Here is a 14,735-nt window from a genome sequence, read left to right on the forward strand (position 1 = left end):
TACAACCCACCCGTTCTCTACAGCACCAATGCCACTCAGAGCTGAACACCTCCTAGAGCTTTCTGTTCTCTTCTTTTGCAACTAAGAGTGAACAGCTCTGCTCGCTGTTTATAAGCAAAGCCAGAAGTGTACTGCACAAAGGCTGCAAGCTGGTCTCAGTCGGTTGCAGAGAAATAGGAGCTACCACCAACCCTCTCCAAGGAGAGCTTGGATAAAGCGACGGGAATGGCTGGCTATATTCACTTACTTGTTCCCGCACAGGTCTGAGGTCAGTTCTGTTTCCTCTGTATCTTGCTGGGTCAAGTTTAGTTAATGGAACTGGGCAGAAAGCCAATCCCTATACAAGGGATGAAGAATGTACTTACTGCTCACCAGGAAGAGAAAGGGAATTACCTAGTTATCTCCTTCCTTGTTACCTTTGTAAGGACATGATCCTCTGGAAACATATACATGTTTCTGCATTCTAAAGGGAAGGAATACCCTGTGGGATGAAAAGTGGGGTTTCATCTGGAGAATGAGGGTCCCCTAGTGTCCTTGAGGAGGCTCAGTCAGGGAGCCCAAGTCAAGATAATATCCATGCCTCAACAAATCTCTCTCTCACTGTTCTGAAAGTCAAGCCCTAGCAAAGACGAAAGCCTATCCACATGCCTATCCAAGATGGGCGCCAGGCTCCGAAGGAGGAGGGCAGAGCATCCTGGAACATCAATGAAGCAGTCAGTACTCTCACACACGGCAGGACCTGTGGTCACGTGGCCTCAGCGTATCACCAGGAACTCACAAGGGCCTGTCTGTACTCGCAGCAGAGCGTCAAGCCTGTGAGACAGCGGCTGCAGTCCCAAGCCATTACGAGGCTTGGCTGAGAAAACAGCATGATGGTCCCACAGCTTTCATCTATAGTCCTACCCGCATTTAATACTCTCCAATCTCACACACACACACAAAACCATGCAGCAGGTAATAGCCAAGCCTCAATAAGTCTCACAAGCACAGAAAATAAAAAAAAGTGTCTTACTAGATCACGAGGCATTGGGGGATGTTAAAAAAGCTGCGTTCTGATATTTTATACAAATACATAGCAAAAAAATGCCTTATTGCAGCTGGCTCCTTCCTCAATAAGAGCAAGAGAGCGAGCAAGATTCGTGGGCATAGGATTCAATTCGCATAGGAGACTCTTCTTGCCAGCTAAAGAGGCGCATGTGTTCTGAAGGGAAGTCTATATGCAAAAATGATCCCCAAAGCACTGGCTGCCATATCAAGCAGAGTAAAATCTGCCAACACACCACTGAGAACCTAAAGGACTGGCTGATCAACAACAGCCAATGACAAAATGAAGCCCACAGTTCCAAATATGGTCCAAGTGCAGAAGTCAAGGGCCTTATACCCCCTCTCAGAAGCTGTGGTACTGACAACTCTTCCCCAGCCTCAGGGGAGCAAGGTGGAGATTTTGGGGCACCAGCCTATGTTCGACAGAGGATACCCTCGCCCTTTGCAAGGATCAGATCACACACAGATCAACAGTTATTAACAAAAGACATAAGTGTGCATAATGAGAAAATCCAAATTTGTTAAGAAAACTCAAACTTGTTTTGCTCCTGAGGTTGTCTGTTGGTTCTGTAACAGCGCGGTCCCCAGGATTAAAGCAGGTAGGTTTGAGGGCTCTGGGGTGCCCCTATCCCTACACTGTAACAGTTCCAAACAAGACACGTTCAAGTCATGAAAAGGAATGTTAAAGACATCTCACCACAAAAAAATTTTCATAAAAATCCCCCCTTGTTAAGATGTTGTAATCAATTATGCCAAAATAAACATCCACTTTCTATCTAGGCCTAAATCCCCCTTAACAAATACATTTAAACAATTTGTTTTCTGCTAGGCTGCCTTTCCTATCAGACTCATTTTTAAGTAATTTTATCAAGGCTATCAAAAGTGTAAGGAAGACAAAAACTTTCCAAACATCCTTGGAAGAAGTTGGCAATCCGCCTTTCTTGGTTGCCTTTTGAGAGAACTTCCTGTTGTTGGCAGGGCTACTCTGACTCAATGACAGTTGATTTCTTGGTCCCCAGCAGGAACTTACCACGTTGACCTGGGAGGGGCTCTCTCACTGCAGGACACAGCCCTGCCTGCCAGCTTGCTTTCAGCTTCACCTCCTTCACCTGCTCCTTCCAGCTGCTTTCTTTCCAGCATTCCATCCACACCACCACCTTCCTTCTCTGTTGCAAACTACCACAGGGTCTTTCTTTTCATTTACTAACAAAGCTATTTTTTTTAAAAAGATTTATTTATTTGTTTATACAGAACTGGGGTACAGGCCAGAGGTGCAGGGACAGTGAGAGGCTTCACCAGAGACAGAGTGGGGAGCAGAACAGGCAGATCGATGAAGTACAATGCTGAGGGGAGCAGCGGGCAGGTCAGGAGAGGTCTGCCGCGCCATGTGGTCACCTCCGGGGCAGGCGGGAATCGAACTCATGCGGAAGCGGCTTTAGTTTCTTAGTGCAATGCTTTAACCCGCTGCGCCACCAGGGAGGGCCTAGCAAAGCTATTTTTAAACCACCTGGGTCTTAGGCCCCTACAAAAGTGAATTTGTCCATCTAATTTACATCAACAGGTTTAGGGCCACAGAAATGGTCAAGTTAGGTTGATTTGTTTTTAAGCCATGAGGAATTTAAGAATTAAAAGGCAAGTAGTACTCATGTTTACACAAATGATCTCATGTTTTAGTGTATCAAAACAATGACAATAGAACAAAGGGGAGGAAACCAGAAAAGATGCTAAATCTCTCACAATAATACAAAAATACAGGTTATAGAAATACAAATTAAAGGGCCCTCCCTGGTGGCACAAAAGGTTAAAAGCAAGGCACCATGAAGCTATCCACAGCCACTGCAGCTGGAGTTCAATCCAAGGCCAGGGAGCTGACCCACATGGCATGGCAGACTTCTCCTGACCTGCCCACTGCTTCCCTCAGTAGTGTATTTCAGTGCATCTGCCTGTTCTGCATCCGATTCTATCTCTGGTGGGCCCTCTCACCCCCCATGCCTCTAGCCTGTACCCCAGTTCTTGTGTGCATAAATAAATCAATCTTTTTTTAAAAAAAGAAATACAAACTAAAAACTATATGAGCTGTACCACCCTTGGGGAAAAAAAATATTTTTTTAAAACCAAATTATACCTATGGTGGTAAATGTCTGAAAACTAGACTTTCTAGTAACATTGCTAGAGGCAAACTGCTGAACCTCTATAAGATGGCAATTTAGCAACATCCCTCAAAATCACAAGTGCACACACTCCGTCCCTTCTTTTTTCAGCAATTCATCTTCCCTCACACACATACAACAAAGAGATTGGACAATATGACACAAAGAGCTGACACCAACCTCAAAGTATGTCAACATGTAGTTGCCTGAGTCAATATTGATGCATCATACAGGCAGTCATTAAAAGAAAGTTCATCGTGCCCAGTAATGGGGACATGTGGGAACAGACGGTGCCATGCTGTGTGCACCGACTGCCCGTCAGTGGACGTGGGCACCTTCCAGAGCTCCCAACAGTGATCTCTTCTGAGCATGGAAAGACACCAAGGAACTCGGCTGCTGGACATCAACTTCTCATGGAAACCCTCCCCGACCATTACACACCTCTTTTACCATGGACAGGTATTTCCTAAGTGCTCTGCCGTGTACAGATTACCACTGCAGCACCAGCAAGGCGCAGCAGGCTTTCCGGGCAGACAGGTAAAGGAGAGTCCTGGAGCCCTCAATGGCTTTTCCAGGCTTTTAATGACCTTTCTACACCATTTGTCGTGAGGCAACCGGGTGCAGGGCAGGCGGGGGGCTGGCTTCCTAGGAATCTTTACTGTTTCTGGGCCCTCTGGCGTCGTCTCGTGGTCTCTTCTCTGGTCTCCACTGCACTCTGCCCCACGGTCCTCTGTCTTCCCGTGCCTCCTCCCATCCCGAGTCCTCTGCTGCCATGCTCTGGACACCACCACTGTATGCTCAATCTCTGGCTCAGATGCACCCACTCACACACGCCCACACCACACTCCAGGGGCCTCCACCAGGCACCTGTGTAAGACCACAGGTATTGATTATTAATGCTAATGACAGGAGAGTGGAAAAAACCTGACAGCTTCCATTTACCCTATAACCACACATTCAATGGCTTAAAACTACACAATTTATCATCAAATGCATAGCAGGATGGGCTCTTCTGCTCAGGGGTGCTCTGGGGAAGAATTTACTTCTGCAGTCATTCAGGTGATTGGCAGGATGCTGCTGTTCCTCGAAGCTTTAAGATCTAGTTTCTCTGCCACTGGCAGCCACAGCTGCCGGCATCCCCGCTGATCCCTGCTCATCTTCACATACACTCTTGTTTCCAATCTCTGACATCTTCTTATGCCACCATCCAGAGAAATCTCTGCTTTTAAGAACTCATGTGGTTGACTGATACACTGTAATGAGATCACGAGAATGACAGCTCATCATCTCCACAGGTCTACGTGGTGGGGTGGGACATCTTTAGGGGACCATTTTAAAAGTCCTGCTTGCCAGACACACCTTGCATTTACTCTCTGCTCATGAGGTTACTGAATGATACTGCCCTCCCAACTCCCAAACATGCTGATTAGTACCAACCAGCAGTCCTGACTTCATATAACAAAGCCAAATAAAGTCTCACTCAGTATTTAGATGTACAGACTGACACTGCATTTCAGCAAGCTTTCTTTTCTCCTTAGCATAGAAGTTACTCTATGAAAACAAACGCTTCCTTATGAGAGACTTAGGAGTTGTATTAATGCCCAGCTGTATTCAACTTCAAAAATGAGCTCAGTCAGGGGAGGAGAGACTAGTTCTGTGGCTACTCTGATACAAACATATTGGCTCTTGATGGAGGGGTCTGCCAAGAACTAGCTTACACAATGGCAATTTACCAACTGGCCGTTAAAAGGGCAAACGCACAATATATACCATATAGGATTCATAGAGGAGAATGTGCAGTAAAAACTACTGAATACTAAAGTGATTTCCACTATAAATGACTTTCAGCATCGCCTAGCAAGTTGTGCTAACACTGAGTTCTTTTCTTTGTTGTCCCTTCAGAGAGTTATTCATGTGAGCAGTAATACACCCCCAGCATGGGGAAGGCTATGTATCATACAGCAACAACTAAAGGGACTTTCTCATGGCTTGTCTTCCAAAGCAGGTCTTTAAGCTATAGCTGGGGCTCTTGCAAATACAACTTATTTTCAATGTTACACTGGGCAGTGATTTTCTGAGCAAAGATGATTTCATATTCCCAGAAACTATAGGATCAACCATAAATACTCAACCTGAACAGACATGCTGAAAGGACTGTTTCTAAGTTACTTACAAGACAAAAGGTCCCTTTTACTACCACCGACTTCTTTTAAATAATTCTTCAATATAATCAAAATGAAGTTTCATTTCTAAGAATTCTCCCTTGAGCAGATTCTGAGATGATGACAAAGGCTCTGGCTTTTGACTCCAAAGTCTTCATGGAGTCTTCTGAGTCCACTCCCCCAAGCACACTATTCCTAAGGGGCTACCCCTGGGGGCTGGGGGCGGAGAACAGGGAGGGATGGAGTTTAATCATTTAAAAACCAGGCCAACAGTCTGCAGGATGGCTGCTAGGATCCAATAACACCAGAGGAGGTGCAGAACCCCGATATAATCACTCCAGAAATAGCTCCATCCTGCAACAAGACTTCCATGTGCGCTGCCAGTGCCTGACAACCTGAACAGTCAACTAGCAGGTATCTGTGCTATGAACTGCTATGAACATTCCAGCAGAGGTTATCACTGTTCACTCACTTGGAATGAGAAGTTTATTCCCAGGCTAGGTATCTGGCAGCGAGATATCTGAGCCTAGGAGAATGTGGTAGTGGGAAACAGGAGCTAAATTCTTAGGTCAAAGCCCATGTTTGAGTTTGACTCAAAAGCTGAATGAACTTTTGCTCCTCTAAAGCTGAATGAGCTAGAAGGTGGCAAAAGCAAGCAGTTATCTTTTTGAGCGCATATCCTCCCTGCCAGTCTGAAAGAAGTTTCAGAGACCTGCGTGTAACCCTTTGCAGGCCCCATCTCTGCTCTGCTCCACAGTGGTCATCACCAGCTCTCCACACCCTGCTCCTTCCAGAGCTGCTCTCACACGCTACCAGCACAGGCCTCCCCCTGGTTCTCCTTAAAGAGGGGTTCTCTTCCCCTCTTTATTCACTGTCTTTGTTCTATGTTCATTTCCTTTATAGTACATATCAAGTCCACAAAAAGATGTTTTGGAACAACATGTTGCCTCAGAGCTGCTGGTTGGCCTAGCACATTGCCTGTCTGGCGCATAGTTGGTGTTCAATGAAAATTTGAGTGAATAAAACACTCTGCAGCAGTTGTGTCTCTATTAATATAACCTATAATAGAAGCTCTCAAACATGCTGGTGTCAGTACTCTAAAAAAATTACTAAGGCAATTATTAAGGTCTCTGAAGAGCCTATGCTGATGTGGGTTACATAGATCAATCTTCACTATAGTAGTAAATTTTAAAACTACCAGCACACATTTCATCCATGTCAGGGAGAAGATGCCATGCCACCTAGCCTCTGGAAACTCCAGTGTATACTTGTGACAAAATGAGAATGAAAGAGGTAAATAACATCAACCATGAAACTGGTTGTAACTCGCCCCTGCCCCCAGGAGGCCCGGAATCAAATTTTGAAAACTGCTGGTTTAAAGCTTTGGCCAAAAACTAAATTGAAAACAGTCAGAAGAAACTAGAAAAAATAAAAACATGCAAAACTAAATCAAACTTTGCAAAAGTGGAGTCAGACAGCAAAATCTCGCCCATGGTGCTCCAACAGGATGCGAAGTGAGGTTGCTTGGTGCCCATTGTGGAAGCAGGCTGTCAGCACGTCATGCCATTTACCTCCTCCAACCCTTCCCCCTTGTTTCAGCGGCATGAGAATAGGTATCTTGTCTTTGGATAGTTCCTTTCATCAAAACAAATTTAAAAAGGCACATTTCCCCCTATATTTAACCTGTAAGTCTGAGTAACTTACATTTGTCACTGGCCAACTTTGTGTTCAGAAACAGAGGGAACACACCCTGGTCTCAACAACCACACCAAGGTGTGTGGTCAGCAAGCCTCCCTCCTAAAGTGGTGTTTACCTCTTGACATACGGCCTTCTGCTGTCTCTCATTCCTGACTAATGGCAACAGTACCTAGAAAAAAAATATTTAAGGGATGTAGGATAGTCAAACAAAAGTATTGCAGCTTAAATGATCTTTAAACATGTCCAATCTGACTTCTACTCAAGTGTATTTAGTCAGAGGCATATAATGTTCACGGTATCTGAGTAAAACTCTGCAGAACCATAAAATATTGTGTAAGACGCCAGCCTTCAGCACCCACTGGAGCCTCGTGAGCCTCCCTGGCTGCCTAGACGGCACCCCAGCTCCAGGCTATAGGATGGAGTAGAGAATTATAAAGAACTGAATGAAGCTAGAAGGTCTACTCAAGGAAGGTGTGGCTGAAGAGAAGATATTAATACAGGATGTAAAAGGTGAGATGGTGTTCAGCTCACCCTTTTTTAAGTATTGCCAATTGTGCACTTGCTTAAGAAACTGTGTCCTCTAGACCACGGCTGACTCCAGGGTTAAATGAGAATGCTTCCCATGGGTAAATGACTGACATGTCTATGCATTGCCCCTTCACACACCGAAGCCCACCCTGACAGGTATTTGCAGAGGCTTGAGAAAGTCCAGCCCCACATTTTGCCTGGCCTCAGCCAATTCCTGGTATCTAAAATAATTCTAACTAGAGGTCAAGCCTCCTCAATGGAATTCCAATGTTACTTTTAAGGATTTTCAGCTGAAGTACAACAGTCCGCACTGGACAGGCCCCACTGTTACAGGCACCCTGCAAGCATGCAGTAATGTTGACAGTCATCACAGCCAGTGACAAAGGATGCAAATACCTGCCATTCATCTCCACCCAAAGTACTAGGTTTCCCAAGGAGGTGACAAACCAGTTTTCTTCTATAGTTAAATCCTATCCTGGCCTACTCCATCTCACTATTTACATCCTGCTTTAAGTATCCCCTCCTCAGCCACACCTTCCTTGAACAGTCCTTCTAACTTCAGTTCCCTGTAATTCTCTACTCTACCCTATCTTTTACTTTCATAACAATTCTGTCCACCTTAGGTATTTTATGAGGCCTGTTTATTCCTCTCTCCTCTGAGCATTCAAAGAACAATGTCTGGCACAAAGTTAAATGCTAGACAAAATCTGAACTTCTGCAATCCCCACGAACACTGGGCCTTCCTGTCAACATCAGAGATGACGACACCTGGCACCAAGTGATGATACAGCCTGTGGGTCAAGAGCATAATGGTATGTAGCCCTGGACAGAGATCGTGCATGTCACCACACCCTGACCCAGTGACCTTCCAAGCCTCCAGGGTCACCTGAGCCTACGCAGGGTACCCAGTGGCATCCCCCTCACCAGTCCATGCTCCACATCACCTTGGGAGAGATGGCAACCTGACAGGTGGAGGTTGCCCATCACACTAAGCAGAGACACCACCTCCTCCACCCTCTACCGTGCAGCCCCTAAGCCCCATTCTCTATTAGAGCTCTAGTTAACAAAGAACAGAACTAGGACCCGTGGTGGAGGAACAGAATAAAGAGTTTTGGTGATGAAATGAAGAACGTATTTTTAAATAGGTATGTCATAATTTCACATGAGAAGACAAGCAAATGAAAAATACCATTTCAGATACTGTTCATATATTTTCTACTGCCAACAATTTTAATATCGTGGATTGGTTTAAAGAAAATGACTAAACGAATAGTTGCACAGGTGCACTTTGGGGGAGTCCAGGACACAGACTGCTCACATCTGGGGACACAGCTTCAGGACTGGTCAGCTGGCCCACATGACCAAGGACCCTCTCCGCCTGGCAAAGGCCGGGTGGGGCTGCACAAACAGAGGCATTCAAATGGCTATCTCTCCAAAGATGGGCATCCTGCTGCAGTTTCTCAGTTGCTGTCAACAAGACAGGGCTTTTCTGGGGGCAACTCTGCCTCTTCTTAAAAAGGAAATATTTTTCCACACATTCCACAATATCATGGCAAACTGTGCTAGAAACTATAAAGGAAAAGAACCAACACCCAAATGAGTGGCATCACATTGATCAAGAGAAGCTCCTCTAAAGAAATTAACACCTGAAGGAAAAAAAAGTATTAGGAAATAACCTCTCAAGTATTCCAGTTAGAGGGATCAGCATTGCAAAGGCGTGTAGAGGTCAGAAGTTAGTCTGTTTGCAAGCCTACAAGGTGGCCACTGTGATGGGTCATGCTGACTAAGGGGGCATTCCACTGATGAGGGGGTAAGCAGTCAGGGCCAGGTGAACTTAGATCCAGCACATCATGTGTGGAGTTTGAATCTTATTTTAAATGCAATGTGCAGTCACTGCAAGTTCGAAAAAGATGCATTAGGATCCTATTTACATAGTTACTAGGATAGAGAATGACTTGGGAAGTGGGAAGAATTAAGGCAACTCTGAGGAAGTTACTTCAGTAGTTAAGAAGGCCTGGGCCTGAAAAGTAGCTGTGACAATGAAGAACAATGGGCAGGATTTAAAGTGTCAAGTCAAATGAAACATGTAGTAAGCACCTTCAGGGCTAGCATTTATCTTTGGCTCTGAAGAGTTCCCTTAATCCCTAAATAAGACAGACGATCTCACATACAAGACAAAAACAATAGGAAAAAAATTCAGTGAAGACTCTTACAGTGATAAATGCTCAGCTGAAAATAGAACAGGTAAAGAGGACTAGGGGACCAGTCAGTGGTTAGGATGGGCCAAGAGAGAGAGGTGATAGATTTCACTAAACCCTGCACTTGTCACTGAAGATCAATAAATGGCATTCAGTGATGTCATTACTATTAATCAAAACTGAGTCAAGTACTGAATGAAGACTACCCATCAGAAATGACAGACATCCCTATATTCTTCCTTTATCAACTCTACAAGGAGACTGCACTTCAAATGTCCATTTTGAAGACAGTAAGTCACCAGAGACCTACCAGTCTCTTACACATTTCATGCTTGTTTCATGCTGAGACCAAAATGAAACATAGGGAGGAGCCTCCAAAACACACTGAAACAATCACTTTGTCACAGAATCTAGATAGAACACTGTGAGGCAGACTGAAGGTTTACTTTCACCTGTACTCAACCTCTAACTTCATACACAAGAGCCAATAAGCAGAAATAGCAACCTGTAACATAACACAGACTGCAAGTGACTTATTAAGGTGACTGATTAACATGAGTACAAACCAGTGCTGAACCGAGCTGAGTTAGCAGAAAAAGTCTGACAGAGACAACAGTGAATTCAGGTAGTATAAATGGTCTGGCTTTTTTTTTTCTCTCTCTCAAGGGTATAACACATCTGCTACACTAAAGATAGAGTTCTATATATCATGGTCTAAAAGTGATTTCAAAAAACACATTCACTTTATACTTACTGTAATAAGAAACTATATTCTCAAAAACCACATTCTTCAACAGCACCCTGCCCTGCCCTCCATCCTGCAGCCTCACTTCACTGGTTCATGCCTAACAACTGCTGTTACACTCACTTCTAGAGGAGACGTTCTGCAAAAACACTTTCTGCAGAGGGGTTCACTGGGAAATCACCTGAGCACACACCGCCTGAGATTTCCTCTGAGGGTGGAGGAAGCCCAAGCCTCTCTGGCAGTGCTTCTACAACAGAGAACTTCCAGGTTTTCATTTCCTAATGCTTGTTTCTCCTGCTCCTAAAAGTGTTACACTGTGGAGCTAAAACTGTTTTTAAAGAAAATTCCAATCCTGCCTAGAGGAAATCTCCAGTGGCCATGCTTGGTTTATCTCATTTTCTGCCAGCTCATTTTGTGCTGTAAAGAAAGAAGGAAGGAAAAAGCAAAGGTATCCTGTGATGCCTGTTCTATTAAAGCTACAGTTTTGATTAGTTATCTTAAATTTAACCCCCAGGTAACATTACTCTACATAGACAATAATGATCTACACAGTTCTAGTTTAAAGCATAAAGTACTGCCTTTGCTGTGTAACAAAATACCAACCAAGTACTATCCTGGATTACCAGGGTGCAAGGGAGGCAGACAAGTGTTTACTAACCTACCACGGTGAGTGAGGTGCCCCTTGCAAACATTATCTCCTAAGACCACATGCATACAACTCCTTGCAAGCACACAGAGGCCCACAATCCTGAAGGTTACTACCCTAATCTTACCTTTCAAAACATTAAAACTCAGACAAGTATCTTTCTTCAAAGCCACATGGCTAGTAAATCCTCCTCTATCTGACTTGAAAGCCCTCACAGAGCAACTCCCCAGACTTGTGCTCAATCCACAAAATGTTGCTCTACACACTGTAAGCCAGTGATTTCACTACACTTTCTTTCATATAAACTTTACTAAAACCACAGACATATATCTGAGGTACAGGAGGTGCCTTCCTTCTGAACTGCCCTCAGCCACTGGGGCAAGGCAATGCTACTACATGTTTCTGAAAGGTTTAATGTGTTTTAACTAGACAGGCCACTTCGATTTGCACCTTTTCATTTTTCTTGCTGCTTAAGGGTTGGACAGCTCCCTCAAACCATGTTAGAGCAAAACCAGCCATTTTACTCAGGTAGTAATGATCTACACAGCTCTAGAGCTCAATTCTGTAGCTCCTCTATTCATGGTTGAAGGAACAGCAAAAGAAATCAAAACTAGACCAGGAAGAGTATTTGGTCAAAGGTATTCTTACGCAGTGGCGAAGGGCCATGACTTGAGTAAGTGGTCTGAAGGCAAAATGGGTCAAATTTAAAGTCAGGTGCACACTCTGTAAATGTCTTTTCTTTTAAGCAAAACTAAATGTAAAGATGTTATTATTACATCACAAACAGGCCTACAAACAAATTAATTCACTTCTTAGAGGATCTGTTAGACTGTACCTTTAGTTAAAAAAAATAGGGTTTATATAAATGAAAATATCTGTGCAATTCAGGAATTAAAAGAGCATATACTATTTATTTCAGAGTACTGAGGAGGGCTAATACAGCAGGACAAGTTTTGCCACACTGTTCAGATTTTCGTGTTAGTATGTGACCGAGTGGTGTAGACATGGAAGAAGGTCCATCTCTATAAGGAACCTGCATGGACATACATACACAGAGGTGTTGGCCAGAGCCAACATCTGGGTAGAGAAATGAGCAAAGAGGTAGCAAGTTCACTATACAAGACAGTTGTCTGCTGGCTCCTGGGTGCTCTCATACCTAGCATCTGCTGTGCTCTTTGGCAGGACACTTTAGTCACTATATCATACATAGTCAGTGCTGTTTGAGAGCCAAGTCACCCTCCCAGCCCTCCTTATCCTGGTCACCTTCTAGCTGGAAGTGGCCTTCTGATTCAGTTCTGGCCAATGAGATAGAAACAGAATGAGGCAGATGGGTGGGGCTTCTGGGTAAGTTTCTGCCTTCCTGATGAAAAAGACAGATTGATTCTTCATCATTCATATTCCTGCCAAGGCGACAACCATGGTACCTAGAGATCAAGTTCTCATCTTGAGAACCTGAGTGTTAAGTATGAGGATGACAACATTCTAAGGAAGGTGACACGGAGAGAAAAGAAAGTCTCTGTCTCTGGCAACATCAATGAGCAACTGTGTCAGCCTTGGGCCACCTACGTCCAGACATCTTTTCACTGGAACCACATACATCCACAATTATTTAAGTCACCAGAGATAATTTTTTGTTTCTGTCACCAAATTGAGGTGGTAGATGCTCTGGCAACTCTCCAAGATATCTTTTACCTGCGAGCAAGTGGTTCCCACTGGAAAAAATGGGGGTTTCTTCTATTAGTCACCTGCCCCCTTAGATTTGCCTCACTAGTAGAACAAACCAGCCATACATTTTTTTTCTTGTATGGTTCCAGAGCAGATTAAATAAATGTATCCAGAACTTAATGTCCTAAAATGAAAACATTAAAAATGCATGCCAGGTGTAAGAACATAAAACACCCCGCTAATAAATCAACATATTTCAGTACGACTCTACCTTAGAGATGTTACTTGAGTGACTCATGGAATGTCCCAAAGTCTTCTCATTCTGCAAGAAAACCAAACATATACTAAGTATAAAGCTCAGATTAAAATGTGCAAAGAACAAGTCATTAAATCATGACAATGTTACTGACAAATCATCCCTTCAACTAGAATATGCTGAGCACACAAATTACTCTGCACCAGATAGATATCAGCTACTGGAAAACAGAGCAAAGATGAATAAAACAACTGTCCCTGTCCTAAAGAAACTTAACAAAAGAACAGGAGTCTAAAATTAACTGTGTATATAAGGGCAATAAGTGCCTGACTACACATTCAAAAGGAGGTTCTAGACAATTATGAAAGCGGCTCTATCGTGGGCCTCCCTGGTGGCTAGGGGTTAAGTCTCAGTGCTATCAGAGTTCCATCCCCAGCCAGGGAGCTGACCAACTTATGGCACAGCAGACCTCTCCTCTCACCCTCTGTTCCCCTTAGCCATGTATTTCCATAGATCTGCCTGTTTTGCTTGCCACACCCCCACACCTCTGGCCTATATCCCAATTCTTCTATACACAAAAAGAATAATAAAGTTATTCTATCCCTTAAAAATTGAGAAATACTCCTAGGTATCTACCCAAAAGACACAAAAACACTGATTCAAAAAGATATCTGCAGCTCCATGTTTATTGCTGCTTTACTTACAATTGGAAAAATATGGAAGCAGCCCAAATGCCCAAAAGATGACTGAATTAAAAAGATGTGGTACACATATACAATGGAATATTACTCAGCAACCAAAAAAAAGAGACACATGTCTTTTGCAGCAACTTGGATGGAGCTGGAAAAGATCATGCTTAGTGAGATAAGCCAAAAAGAAAAAGAAAAATACCGGATGGTTTCGCTCATAGCCTGAGTATAATGGACCAGGTGAGAAAATAATAAGAATAATGAACAGCCATATACCAGAGACATTTTGTGGGGGTGGAGTGGGGAATGGGATCAAAAATGGGGGGGTGGGGAGGGGAGTGCACGGGACTATGGTGATTGCACACGGGTGACATGGTGATGGGAAACCCGCAGGGATTACAATTGAGATGGGGAAAAAAATGTGCAAATGATGTAAAAATAAACTATTATATAAAAAAATTTGAGAAATAAATTGTATAATTAAAGCCCTTATTTTCTTTTTCTTGTTAAAACAATTCAATATTTTATATTGGTAAAATCAAGGAAATACAAGCCCCATTAGATCCAGTTGTTTTAAAGTCTGAAAACAGCTTCCTCCATGATATTATAGAAAACTAAACAGTTCATTCCCAATATAGACTTGATTTTCCCCCCTTAAATATTGCTAGATTTGTTTGGATATATTTACTGAAAATCTAAGAAGTTTGAGATCACTACAGACTTTCTTCTAGAAAGCAAATCTGAGGATTAATTCGAATCAGTTGCTCACTCATTCCATATTTATTTACTATAGGACTCCTATAATCTTTCATAAAAGTTTTTGGAATAGATTAACTGAACTTCAGCAATATGAAAACATTTGTTTCAAAAGACACTATCAAAAAATGAAAAGAAATTTACAGCATGAGAGGAAATATTTGCTGAATATATTGAGTGATGGATTTATAGCTAGAA

The 14,735-nt window shown here is 43.3% G+C and overlaps 1 protein-coding gene across 5 annotated transcripts in view; it reads right to left on the reverse strand.

The window, feature by feature from the left end:
* Positions 1-14,735, reverse strand: part of MARCH8 (membrane-associated ring finger (C3HC4) 8, E3 ubiquitin protein ligase) — a 90,004-nt gene that overhangs the window by 10,876 nt on the left and 64,393 nt on the right. For all 5 annotated transcript variants that reach the window (XM_012723825.1, XM_012723821.1, XM_012723822.1 and 2 more), the window contains exon 3: positions 13,108-13,158. In XM_012723825.1, the coding sequence (XP_012579279.1) occupies positions 13,108-13,158 (51 nt within the window). The remainder of the gene's footprint in view (positions 1-13,107; positions 13,159-14,735) is intronic.

Source organism: Condylura cristata, unplaced genomic scaffold, assembly GCF_000260355.1.
Source record: "Condylura cristata isolate star-nosed mole 26May11 unplaced genomic scaffold, ConCri1.0 scaffold00011, whole genome shotgun sequence".
In the NCBI taxonomy this organism is placed as follows: domain Eukaryota; kingdom Metazoa; phylum Chordata; class Mammalia; order Eulipotyphla; family Talpidae; genus Condylura; species Condylura cristata.